General features: G+C 38.7%; 1 protein-coding gene and 1 long non-coding RNA gene across 2 annotated transcripts; one reads left to right on the top strand and one right to left on the bottom strand.

Moving 5' to 3' along the window:
* The first annotated feature begins 1,199 nt into the window (after positions 1-1,199).
* LOC136268985 (uncharacterized) lies at positions 1,200-2,631 on the top strand. Its single transcript, XM_066064455.1, has one exon. The coding sequence runs from the start codon at positions 1,255-1,257 to the stop codon at positions 2,572-2,574; it is 1,320 nt and encodes a 439-aa protein (XP_065920527.1). The 5' UTR covers positions 1,200-1,254; the 3' UTR covers positions 2,575-2,631.
* Positions 2,632-4,842: 2,211 nt separating this feature from the next.
* On the bottom strand, positions 4,843-6,102 carry LOC136269410 (uncharacterized). The gene is made up of 8 exons (XR_010707318.1): positions 6,068-6,102; positions 5,946-6,003; positions 5,669-5,878; positions 5,436-5,619; positions 5,296-5,395; positions 5,098-5,243; positions 4,992-5,046; positions 4,843-4,933 (listed from the first exon to the last, which is right to left on the bottom strand). It is a non-coding gene; the product is annotated as an uncharacterized lncRNA (long non-coding RNA).
* Positions 6,103-13,413: the final 7,311 nt, after the last annotated feature.

Raw genomic sequence — 13,413 nt, 5'->3', positions numbered from 1 at the left:
GCATTCAAATTGTGGCCTGCTGAGATTCATATGAATATTCCCCACCATCCCCTACCCTCAGCCTGTATCAGTGGTAGTCGGGAATTACATTGATATGTGCATTAGTCCTGTAAAGTATTAATAAACTAAATAAAACACTACTTGATTCATGCAACTAAATAATTATACTCAGCCGAATTATACTCCCAGTGACAGCGGACAGCATTATGTATTGGCACCCAGTGATGAAAAGTGAAACACGTGCAGATTACAAGTTGTCACATTTACAACTGAAAAGGTAACTCCATACCTCACATCCTTAGTCACAGATGAGATCAGTTCCTCTCGTCGCCGATGACAGCAACATTGATCTTAATAAACGCGCAGCAATTATTTCCATTAAAGGTCGTGGACTCATCCGAATGAAAACAAGCCTAATGAGTCACGCATAGCACCACAGATGGTTCATCTACAGTCACAAGCAGCTAATCAGCAATTAGTATTTACAAGTATAAGCGCCTATAATATTATTATACTGAAGGATTCGCAGAAAATTAAAACGCAAAAGCAGATGAATTGTTAAAATTAATATCGTCGATGTTTAGCAAATGTCAGCAATGTTTAGTAAATGTCGTCGATGTTTAGCTAAATGTCGTCGATATTTAGCAAATGTCGTCGATGTTTAGTAAATATCGACGATATTTAGTTTAGATCTCAATTTTTGGGGTTTTGAGACAAATGGCACCCCATACCTGGGTAGTAGCTAGGCCTCAGTTACACGAGTTTTAGTCAGGAGATTTAGCAAACTGCCTACTAGTACAGCAGACTCATAATTTTCATTAAGCAACTCAATGACTGAATGTCAGGTTTCGTTTGGTTATTATTTTATTTAACTGACTGGTTTTATTTTTTGCCACTGCAATAATTCTGAAGCCCCTCATTATCGATAAGCGCCGCGCAGAGAGTAAGTTACCAGTTACAACCGTCAGTGAAGCTAGTCTTGTGCCCAGACCACTTTTTTTCCCGCCCCACACACATGCACGCACACGCACCCACACACAAAAGCGGTCTGGGCATGAGACTACAGTGGAGCCATAGATAATAGCTACATGTAATAATACACGTTATACGGTGCTGAGTTTCGATCTTAGTGCTGGTGTTGACGATTTTAGTAGTTTTGGCCAGTCATATGACGGGTGGTGTGTGCCCCACCCTTCCAAACTGATTTGCTGACCTTTGTGACCCTTATAGCGAACTAGTTGAGATACTTATAAAATGGGATGCTGTTGTGCCACCCTCAGTAAAGCACCTGCAGAGGTTACAGGCACATATGAAACAGCAGTACCGTACTATGTAGGGAAGTGCTTACCTTCTGATGAAGTCATTGTGGATCAGTGGTTACAAAAACAGATTGAAGAAGTTGAAAGGAAGACACCGCCTGACCCATTGGACCAGGTTGTTCAAAGATTCAAAGATGCCATTGAGAGTAGTGCTGAGCTATCAATGTTCTTCGGTCAAATGTTTGCTGAGGTTCCAACAAACTACCACAAGAAGACTCCAACTTCTCGAGGACTGGTCAAAGATTATCATCATATGCTTCAAATTATTAACCACGTGTTAACAAAACCTCCAGAATTTAGGGATAATACTACCACATTGACTTATCCCATCACTGCAATACTTACTAAGCCAATGAAAACAATTGATGGGTATGTTGCCTTTTTAAACCCTAAAGTCAATTATCATATGAAAAGCATCTTAAATAAGTGGGGAGACTTTCTAAAATCACCAAATTCTTGTAGTGTTCTGAATACTGATGGATGGTTCAGTGCAAAAGCCATAGAAAAAATGGGAGGAAACTTTGAAGATGATTTTATCTGTGATCCCAGTAAACCACACTATGGATTTGTCTCATGGGATGATTTCTTTACCAGAAAATTGCAACCTAATGCTCGTCCTATTGCTTATCCAGATGATAGAAGAGTCATTGTTAATGCATGTGAATCAATGCCATTTAGAATTGAAAAACAAGTTACAAAGCATGGCAAATTTTGGATAAAAGGCCAACCTTATAATTTAAAATTCATGTTAGCTGATGACACACTTGCAGAAAAATTTGTTGGGGGAACCGTGTACCAAGGTCTTCTGATGCTCTACAATTATCACCGATGGCATAGCCCTGTAGATGGTAAAATTGTAAAAGCATTTGTTGCAGATGGCACTTACTATTCTTATCCACTGGGTAATGGCAATGAAGACTATAATAACCTTCCAGTTTCTGATTATGTTCAAGGCTATCTCACAGAAGTAGCAGCGAGAGCTATAATTTTTATTGAGGCTGACAATCCGTATATTGGCTTGATGTGTTTTATAGCTGTTGGCATGTTAGAAGTATCTTCTTGTGAGATAACAGTCAAAGAAGGACAGAGTGTGAAGAAAGGTCAACAGACAGGGACATTTCACTTTGGTGGCTCTTCACATTGCCTGATTTTCCGACCTGGAGTGGAACTTGAATTTGACTTCCACGGTGAGGAACCAGGCTTTAATACAAACAGCATTAAGATTAACTCCAGGATTGCTACTGTACCAAAGTAACACAGATGTATTGTCAGTTAGTTATATTCAAATATCCAAGCATTACAATGAGCATAATTTTGATAATAGTGCTGGACATTTTGCATGTGAGCTGTATATCCCTTCGTGATAGCCAGAGATGATAACCAGGATATCTAGCTAATTGGTAGCCAGTACACACTGTGCATGCAAGCCTAAAGTACAAATATACATCAAGTAAGTAGGTTCTACTAGTTCTTATGTGACCAACAAAGTCATGTGCACAAGATTTTGACCAATCCAGTCACTTCTTTTTTATGACTTCCGCTTTAAATTTATTGTCCACAAAAACTACTGGGATTAGATGGTCATGTGACTCTCTCAGTCACATGTCTTCAGTCATGTGACTCAGCAAACTAGAAAGTGTATACCACAAACAATAAATGATGTGGTCACTATGCAATCAATGCCAAAATTTCGTTGTTTACATGCATGTATTGAAGGAAAAATAATTGCATGCGAGAGTTATATAGTTATGATAGTTACGCTAAGCAGCTTAGCTTGTAGTCAGGTTCACTATGTACTTTTGTTCAATTTAGCAAACCTATACATTTTTGGAAAGCTTAGAGCATGAGGAATCTGTTTACATTTACACAGATTTCTGCAAGGTCAGCATTTTTAAAATTTCAAAATGGTAGCTAATAAAGTGAAAATTCCTGGTATATCAATTTTAATTTAACATAAAAGTTCATTAATGAACTCAACGGATTCTCTGGTTACATTTTTCACATCCCTATTCATTAGAGGTGATAGTTAATCATGAATAATCAGAAATTTTTACAAACAGAATAGAAGAGTATCCATTATGCTGCAATAACTCAGGAATAAGTTTTAGCAAAAAGAATTGAGGAATATTAAATGGATGAGATCTATGTATACCTGGTGCAAAGTATAAGTTTGGATTCCACTAAAACAGTTCAAGCCTAAAAACAGCACAAAAGATTGAATAGAGCAGTCACATTTTCCAATAAAGCAGTCAACTTTGAGTCCATATTTCTAATGTAGCAGTCACTTTTGTGAAAATTCGAGCTAGTGTGTTTATGTTAGGCATAAATTTCAGGAGATTAGCTAATACTGGAAAATTTGTAATTTGCATAAAACATTCTCCTTTAAAAGGTGACTTTTTTTAGCAATTGGCAACTATGATTTCACCCTGACTAGGTCCAAGAGTACTTTTGCACCAGTTGGTGGCATGCATTGACATAGTTAATTATGTCAAAGATAACTTTGCTCAAAATTTATGGGCCTACATAATTATTATTAGAAAACTGAGAGCATGGAGGTCAGTGAAAATCAATGCTTACATTTATACAGATACCTACATGTTAGTCAATTAGCAGTTATTATTATTATTATTATTACTAGGCTGGGGGCAAATACAACCAAGTACAATTACCAACGGGACAACCTACTAATGGGCATGTACAAACAGTGCATGGCCAACACAGTGTGTGCAGATCATGTAGAAAGATGCACAGGAAATGATACATATGCATACGTACACAGTCAAGGGAGTTTAACTGGCATCAGAAAACCACAATACTAAAACACAACTGACACAAAAACCAAGTTAAGTTAGCTATATTGAAAGTTTATATTGTAGGTGTGACGTGTCTCTGAAAATGACTCAGCAGTGAAGTGAGGCTATGCAGAACAAGGGACGTGGTGATGGCACAATTAGCAAATGATCCCAATCAAGCCAATATGGCACAACTGAACAGACTCTATTGTAACTAGAGGCCACTGGTGATGTGCTAGTATATCAGTGGTGTGGCAACAGCCATGCACAACATACAGGAGATAGTTACACATTGTTGTATATGCAGTAATGCATCTTCTTGTTTATTACAGACTCATAGAGTACTAAGAACTCCATAAACACTAAATTGAAAAAAAGCACATAACAACTACTATAAAAAACTGTTTGATAACTCCTTTAGTGGTAACCGACGACAATTTTGGAAATACATCAGAGCTAAGCGTCAAGACAAACTTGATATACCTGCATTATTCGTAGACAATCAACCAATTCATAGTGCAAAGGATAAAGCTAACGCTTTGAAAAGTCACTTTAAATCAGTTTTACCGAGGAAAACTTGTCAACAATACCAACTATGGATAATCATACTGATGCACCCAACATGCCTGATATATCTATTTCTCAAGCTGGAATATACCAAATACTTACATCACTTGATGAACACAAGGCCAGTGGACCAGACCGTATATCACCTTACATCTTAAAGCACTATGCAGATGAAATAACACCGATATTATATATAATTTTTACTTTACTCTACAAGTCTTTTACCAAATGACTGGCTAAAAGCTAATATATGTCCTGTACATAAAAAGGGTAGTCGTAGTAATGTTGCTAATTATCGTCCTATTTTATTAACCTCCATTTGTGCTAAAGTCATGGAGCATATCATATATCACTCTATCATGAGCCATCTAAATCAGAACAACATATTAATTGAAAATCAACATGGATTCAGAGCTAACCATTTATGTGTAACCCAACTTATCACACTAACTGAAGATACCTCCTTTGCTTTAGACCACCAAAAACAAATAGACATCATCCTATTAGACTTTTCCAAAGCATTTGACACAGTACCACACCAGCAACTACTAACTAAATTAAGATTCTATGGAATTAATGGTAATAGTTACAATTGGATCCAAACTTGGCTTACTCACCGCTCCCAGTGTGTTGTGTTAGATAGTGAATCCTCGAGTCCAGTACCAGTGCTTAATTACTGGAGTACCACAAGGCACAGTGCTCAGACCATTAATGTTTCTGTTGTACATTAATGACATTACTAAAGATATCAACTCACCACTCCGCTTGTTTACTGATGATTGTCTACTTTACAGAGTTATTAACGGTGCAGAAGACGCCAACATGCTTCAAGAAGACCTGAATAAGTTATCAGAATGGGCAAACACTTGGCAACTTAGCTAGATTCAATCAGTGTTAGTAAATGTACTGTCATACGTTGTACAAGATCCTTGACACCACGTCTATACCCTCAATAATCACATCTTAAATCTATCTGATCAACATACTTACTTGGGAGTAATCCTTAATACATCACTATCTTGTTCACCACACATTTCTAGTACTGTTACTAAAGCATCTAAAACACTTAATTTCCTGAAACGCAATTTAAACAACTGTTCAAAACAAGTTAAAGAATCTGCTTATCTAACAATGGTCAGGCCACAACTAGAATATGCATCTGACGTCTGGGACCCTCACCAAACTGGAGATATTGTAGAGCTAGAAAAAATACAACGAAGAGCAGCACGCTGGGTAATGAATGATTATGGTAGACTTAGTCTACCACCTCAATGTTAAATCAGCTTTCATGGCTAACTCTCCAGACTCGCCGCAAATTATCTCGACTACAAACATTACACAAAGTTTTTTACCTCGTTTTTTTACCAACAGATATCACTTCCTACCTACCAACATCACGATCCACGAGACAGTACCATTCACCAAGAGCGGATTTGGGGGGGGGGGGGGGTGTTTGGGGCGCTGAAGCACCCCCCTCCAAAATTTTACAATGAGCAAACTAGGAAGCTTCTAGAAGCTGTAGTACAGGTGCAGTTGCATTTTATACACATGTATGGGCAATGAAAAGATGGAAAGAGCAAGGGAATAGCTAATCTTATCCAAGAATTACTAAGAAGGGTTCAAAATTATACTTTTGTAGTAAGTCTTACCTTAGAAGTTGCTAAATCCGAAATACTCTAATAGAACAGTCAACTACTCTAATAGAACATCCAACATTAAAACTATAACTTTCAAGAAGTTACTAGAGTGTAAGCTGAAATTAAACCTATTCTGCTAGACCTGTGCACTGCTACCCTCACTAGTCTCGCGTGGCCAGACCGCTTTTTTCTCTTTGTCATTGGGTAGGGAGAAAAAAGTGTCTGGAACAGTTCGAATCCCACACTCGTCTTGGCACTCCCCAGAAACGTGATGTACATGTGTTTTCAAATAGTAGCCGCTTGCGTCAATCAATTGCAAGCGCGTATTTATAAACCGATCAGCATCTAAAGCTGCCTTTGAGGCGATAATAGATTGAATCGATTGATAGTTCTTTAAGTAAGTTAAATCTTTGTTTATTGTTGTGCTGTAGCATTCTTGGAGTTTAAGCGCATGTGTTGCATTAGTCTCGTGCCCAGTCGGGCTCACGCTAATGCGCAAACACCGTCTGGTGACAATGCTCAAGTTTCTTGGGCCCGGAAGTGCGATCCAGCCAAAATATTGGCTGGCCAATCAGAATCGAGGAGTTGCACAATCGCATGAATGTATTGGAAGTAGACGAATAAGCAAACGATGCCTTTTTATCTGTTCAATTTGATAAAATAGTTGCAATTTAGGATAAATTGGTTGACCTCGAGGACCCTCAAGTAGAGTTGCATCTGCTTAGGAGCTGTCTTAACGTTTGCAAGGTCACTCACCTTTTACGTTGTGTGCCATCTTCCTCTTTGGGCTCCTTTCCCTCACATTTTGACCTTAGGTTGCGAGAATGCCTTAGTAGTATCTTGTGTTGTGGAATTTCTGATAGTAGTTGGACACAAGCCACCTTGCCATTTAGGTTACGAGGCTTGGGCCTACGTGAATCTGAGCGTTCTGCTGCTCCTGCATTTGTGGGGTCTGTAACGAAAATTTTGGTCCGGGGCAAAAATCGGTCCGGCCGGACCATTTTCAGTCGACCAAATTTAGTCCGCCCGGACCATTTTAAGCATCCGAAATTGGTCCGACCTGACCAAAATTGGTCCGGCCCAAACCTAGTTGGCCACATGCACTCCTGACCACTCGGCCAATATTGGTATACCAAAATGGGTCCGGGTGGACCACTAACGCATGCAGCCAATGATGCATAGCTATAAATTGTTTGTGACGGAACACTGCAACCAACTTAGCTATAGCTATTCTCATTTATCAATCTCGAATAATGAGCATTGCAGGCATTATCACTGCATGGATTTGTGCTTAAAAGGTTATCCAACAAGGGCACGGATCATTGCATGCACAGGATCAGCTAGCCGCATTGGAGGTGCTTAAGATCGAGATACTCTAATAGAGCAGTCACCTATAACATTCATCACCAGGCACTGATCCAGAAATAAATGAAGGTAGGTGGCTACCCAGCCTGGCCCAGATTTTAAGTTGAGAGTCCTAAATGTCTTAATATTTATATACATCAGGAAAAGCTGAAACTGTTATTGTTTGGCTTGTACAGTGAAGTGCATGCACAGTATCATGTGTACTGTGCTCTTATGCACATATAATGTCTGATCATGAGTTAACACTAATGGTTAGAACAATACATCTGTAACACCTGCATGTGTACATACTGCACATTCCTCTCTGTCATATGTGATATGTAGGAGATAATAGTTTAGGTTTACTCCATTGAATAACTAAATGTGAACTATCATCTCCTACTAATGACATGCCCCACAGGAAGAAACATCACCTTATAAAGGTTATAGCTATAATATTCTCAGTATGTTTTTTACTACTTAGCCAACTTAAAATTTTGAGGCATGCAGTCACATTATTCCACAGCCTTAGGGTGAGTTGCTGCAGACATAAAAGTAAAATCGACTCAATCCTAAAGCAGACCCCATATTTTCCTTCAAGAAGTCCTCTGCCTGGTGATAGTTAATACTGCCCATGATCATAGATAAATTCATGTATACTGCTACCATCTACTGTAAGGTTATAGCCAGCTAGCATTGGAATCTGATGCAATGTAGGGATTTAGTTCATATTGATATAACAAAAGAGTGTTCATGATCAGTAATATTCATTATTAAATAATGCATGTCTGAGTGGCTGCAAGGCCATGCATGGTGGGTGGCTAGCCACCTCATCCACCCCTCTGGATCAGTCCCTGAAATAATATGTGTATCTGTTTATGACAATGCGTGCATGGGTATTCCCAGATTAATAAAAAACTGACCAAGGGTCAGAATTAACAAATTAAATTCTGAGCTATATATGCAGAAGTTGAAGATAAGACATGTTTTAATGATAGATTTTATATATTGTCTACCATCCTCAAGTATAAGTGATCCAGCATAGGCTGGTGATTTCCATCATGTTGCTATATATAGTTGTTTGTCATAATCAACACAAACAAGCTGGATGAAAGATTCAACCAAACACTGCAGAGCTGATGATGCTTGTGAAGTTTATTGAACATTTAAAAAAAAAAATTTAATTGGTAGTTAATATCAATAATACAAGAAAAGGTTTTCACATTCAAACAGTGGTTGAACATATAAAAGCGTACTTGGGAAGAATATTTTGATACCTGTGTTTTTGCATGCAACATTGACCACCATGAATCCAGCATTGACCATGCATTTGAGTTGATATATGCCGGAAGAAAACCTCTGCTTCCCAGCTAGCTATTGACATGGAGAAGAAGAATGCAGGACTTTTATCATACCATACTGCTTTAAATTAAAACAACATTATTTTTGCGACTGTTCATCGCTGCATATCAGGGGCATAGCCAGGATTTTTTGAAGGGGGGTTCCAGCACCAGCATTGAGTTATCAGAAGCAGGGGTCTGGGGGCACAGCCCCCAGCCGCTGAGAGACTGTCAATATTTTAATGAATCAAAACTCAGCAAATTGCTATATTTTATGCAAAAGTACATTAATTATGATGCATATAAGTGCCCCTGGGATGAAGGTAGTACTAGATAAAGCTACCTAGTGGAAACAGACAGCTTAACACAGAGACACATAATTATAGTAATCTGTAAGTGATAGTTATATCTCACTGTGGTATAGGAGCCATGAATCCACTGATACAAATGGAATGACTTACAATCGAAACAATATAACTATACAAATATGTATAGTATGAATTCATTTTGCATAACACAAGTGATAAATTACTGGAGCTCTATATCTTTAAACACTGCACACCAAAGCTATAGCAGTATAAGGTCATGCTAAGTTTGTATTTAATGTTAGAATGTCTGAAAAACTTCATATGGACATGGATATATTTACATGCATGTTCTATTAGAGTATACCTGACTGCTCTATTAGAGTATAAACCTGACTGCTCTATTAGAGTATATCGATCTTTTTAACAAGTTTTGAAGAGGGCTCATGTTACCTCTGTAAATCCTTCCCTGAGAGATGAATGTAAGTTTTATCAATTGTTGTGCTGCGCCATTACACTATATTACTCACTCATTTTGTCCTGCCACACTAAATGGTGTGGTAAGATCCTGCTTGCAGAAGTCTAAATTTTACAGGGGGTTCCTGAACCCCCCCGGAACCCCCCCTCCCTACGCCCCTGCATATATAGCTATATGACATGGAATTTAGTTTCTAGCTACTATATGCATTTTCCGTAAATCAACTCGGGAAATTAAACTACGCTACTCATTTCTATAGTTTCCAGGCTAAGTCGGCTGCAGTGATCCATCACAATATACTTAGCACGGACCGACCTGTCCACACAATGCCGGGTACACCCTCGGGCCAACCAAAATTGGTCCAGGTGGTCAGGGGGTGCATGTGGCCAACAAAGTTTGGGCCGGACTAAACTTGGTCAACCAAATTTGGTCCGGCCGGACCAGTTTTGGTATCCAAAATCGGTCCGGCCGGACCGATTTTACCCGGACCGATATTTCCGTGACAGGTCCTGTAATTCTGCCCGTATTTTAGTGTCGCGTTTAGTGGAAACTTTTGATGTTTTTATGCCATTTCCCCGGGGAGGATTGTTCCCTCGCTTTCTTCGAAGGTATGTCTGTTTCTGTGTTGCATAACTCCTCTCAAACTGACTTTCAAGCCATTTTAGATGATTCACTTTTTAAACAGCTTGTAAGCAGTTCCACTATTCGTGATCAAGCACGTCTGCGTGCTTTATCACATTCTTCTGGCACCAGCAGTGGTTGGCTTAAAGCACTTCCACAGCCTGCTTTGGGTCTAGCTATTCCTCCTCACGATTTTACTATAGCTTTACGTTTGTGGCTTGGTATTCCTTTGTTCCCTTCTTTACCACTCTGTACTTGTCTATCTGTCATTGACCAGTTTGGTGATCATCTGCTGGGGTGCTCTCATGGTCCCTTGAGGATCCAGCGTCATAATGCTTTAGTGTCTGTTGTACACCATGCCTTGCTCCAAGATCACCCTGGTGTTCTTAGGGAGCAAGGCATTTCATCTGACCAATCTCGTCCTGGCGACATATACCACCCTGACTTTCATCTTGGTCGTCCTACCTATTTTGATCTCTCCGTCAGGAGTACCACTCAGTCTGCTGTCATATCTTCTGCTTCTTCTCAGGCTGGGGTGGCCGCTGCTGTTGGTGAGATAGCTAAGGACAACCAATACCAGGACATTGTGAATGATAATGGAGGAGATTTTATCCCTCTTGTATGTGAGACCTTTGGTGTTTGGTCACCATATGCCCTATCAATTTTAGGATCCATAGCTGACAGAACAACTGTTAGAAATGGTTTACCTCAAAAGTTTGCTATGCGCCAACTTCTCCAGCAACTGTCTGTGACTTTGTGGAGGTACAATGCGAAAATGATACTCTGCCAATATTCGCTTACTGCTGAGGACAAATTTCCTGACTTTGACATTGGTTAAGTTAAGTACGTAGGTAGTAATAAGTATATAGTTAGGTAATAAGTAGTAGTATGGTAAATAAGCAGACTATTTAAAGCCGTTTATTAGAAGTTACTCTCCTACACTATTCAAGACGTAAGTTGTCAAGTTGTTTTTTCCGGTTTCACCTTGTGAATCGTGACTCGATGTTTCACCAGAAATGATACGCTATCCTCTACTAATACGATAAATGAAGAAATCACATTAAGTAAACACCCTAATTTGAGTTTTACTTTATTCCTAGCCATTTTGGAATGGTATTTTAGTGTTTTAAAATGATTACGCAACTCCTCGATTCTGATTGGCCAGCCAATATTTTGGCTGGATCACACTTCCGGGCCCAAGAAACTCGAGCATTGTCACCACACCAGACGGTGTTTGCGCATTAGCGCGAGCCCGGCTGGGCACGAGACTAGGGTTGCATACTTATGACATTGACTCGTGACGTGTCAAGACGATTGTGGGATTCAAACTGTTCCAGACCCTTTTTTCTCCCTACCCAATGACAAAGAGAAAAAGCGGTCTGGCCACGCGAGACTATACCCTCACCACTGTACCAAACATCCTGCCATATATCAATCACTTCAGGTAAAAGATTTATACCTTTAATGTACTATAAATTGTATAAAACATCATTAATTGAAAATCCATTCTGAAAATAACCTTTTCTGTCAAATATATTTTAAGGCTCTGCTACAAACTTGATTCTTGGGTTGAAATGCTTCTCTTGCGAGTAAAACAGTAGTCTTATATAATAGTGAATTTCATAGCTTTTATAAAGTTTACAAGGCTGTGACATCTGTGAATTGTTCGTTTTTGTTTTCCCTTGCTTAATCAAATCCCATGCTACATTTGTATAAATGTAGCAGCTTTGGAGTTTGCACTATCAAATCCCTTGAAGCTCAACTTTTAAGTTTAAATGATACTGCAGCATTTATGTTGTCATGATCAATTGTGTGCTAAAAAGGGGTTAGTTGTGGCCAAAAACTAGTTGTATTTGTAGACTAGTAGTAAAACAATTATAATGATGGATGGATCCATCATTTTAAAAGTTAGATTGAAATAGCAACCAGCACTTCAGAACAGTGGCTACATATGAAGTAGATCCAATCCTGTGTTTTAAATAGGTTATATCCTAGGGTTTATGTGCAAAATATTATTTTTATCACTATTGTACTTAGTTACTGGTGTAACTTATATAGTTACTTTTTGGACAGTTGTAACTTGTAACTAGTTACAAAGGATGTAACTAGACTAAACTAGTTACAAAGGATGTAACTAGACTAAACTAGTTGTATTACTTATAAGTAATGCATATAATTAATAAAGAAGTCACCAAGTATATAGAGAGTTTAGTTGAAAATTACGTCTTCCTCCTGTAGATCCAATCCTTGACTTTACATTCAATTAACTTTATTCTCTTTGACAAGCCACTATTATACATTTTCTTAAAACCAATAACAAGAAACAGTGTATAGTTCTGTTTTTTTAATTAAAATTACTTCCAACTGAACTCATTCAAATTAAAATTACTTCCACCTGAACTCATTTATTTTGTACCCAGATTTGATTAAAAATAGCTTCTAGATTCAATCTTGTGATAGCCATTTTCCAAAAATTTCCAGGGGTCCGGGAGTACATATGCCACCAGATTTAAAGCCCCCTAGCTGGAGAATTATATACAACTGAGTGCACATGCACTCCATACACTGGTGAGTCTACTTGCCCTCTCCACTCCCACTTACCCTCTCTACTGGTGTATAGTTTGAGCCATGAGACTGTAAATTATGCTATACTTCAAAACACTAAATTTGATCATGTGCAGCTGATACCCATATGTTTCCACTACTAGTTCTTTAAAATGTTAGTCTAAGATTGAATTTTAGCTACATGGCTGCGCCCTTTAGTTACATTGACAAGCTGTAGGGGAATAATGGTATCACATAAACAAAATTTCATTCAAAATTACTACCAAATTCAATCTCAATAGGCCAAATTTGCAAAATTTTCCTGTGGGGGCATGCCCCCAGACCCCCCTAGATAGAGCATGCTCCGCATGCTGAGTGTGCTTCTCACACTAATTGTATCAACTATCTTGCTACATATATAAATGTCCATGTTAGCACCCCCCCTTCTGAAATCCTAGATCTGCCC

This window comes from Dysidea avara, chromosome 10, assembly GCF_963678975.1.
Source record: "Dysidea avara chromosome 10, odDysAvar1.4, whole genome shotgun sequence".
NCBI classification, from domain to species: Eukaryota; Metazoa; Porifera; class Demospongiae; order Dictyoceratida; family Dysideidae; genus Dysidea; species Dysidea avara.
The sequence above is the reverse complement of the archived record's forward strand: the minus strand, read 5'-3'. Positions and strand labels throughout refer to the sequence as shown.

Excerpts from the sequence above, each read along its gene's own strand:
- LOC136268985 (XM_066064455.1), top strand. The coding sequence starts at position 1,255 with ATGGGATGCTGTTGTGCCACCCTCAGTAAAGCACCTGCAGAGGTTACA.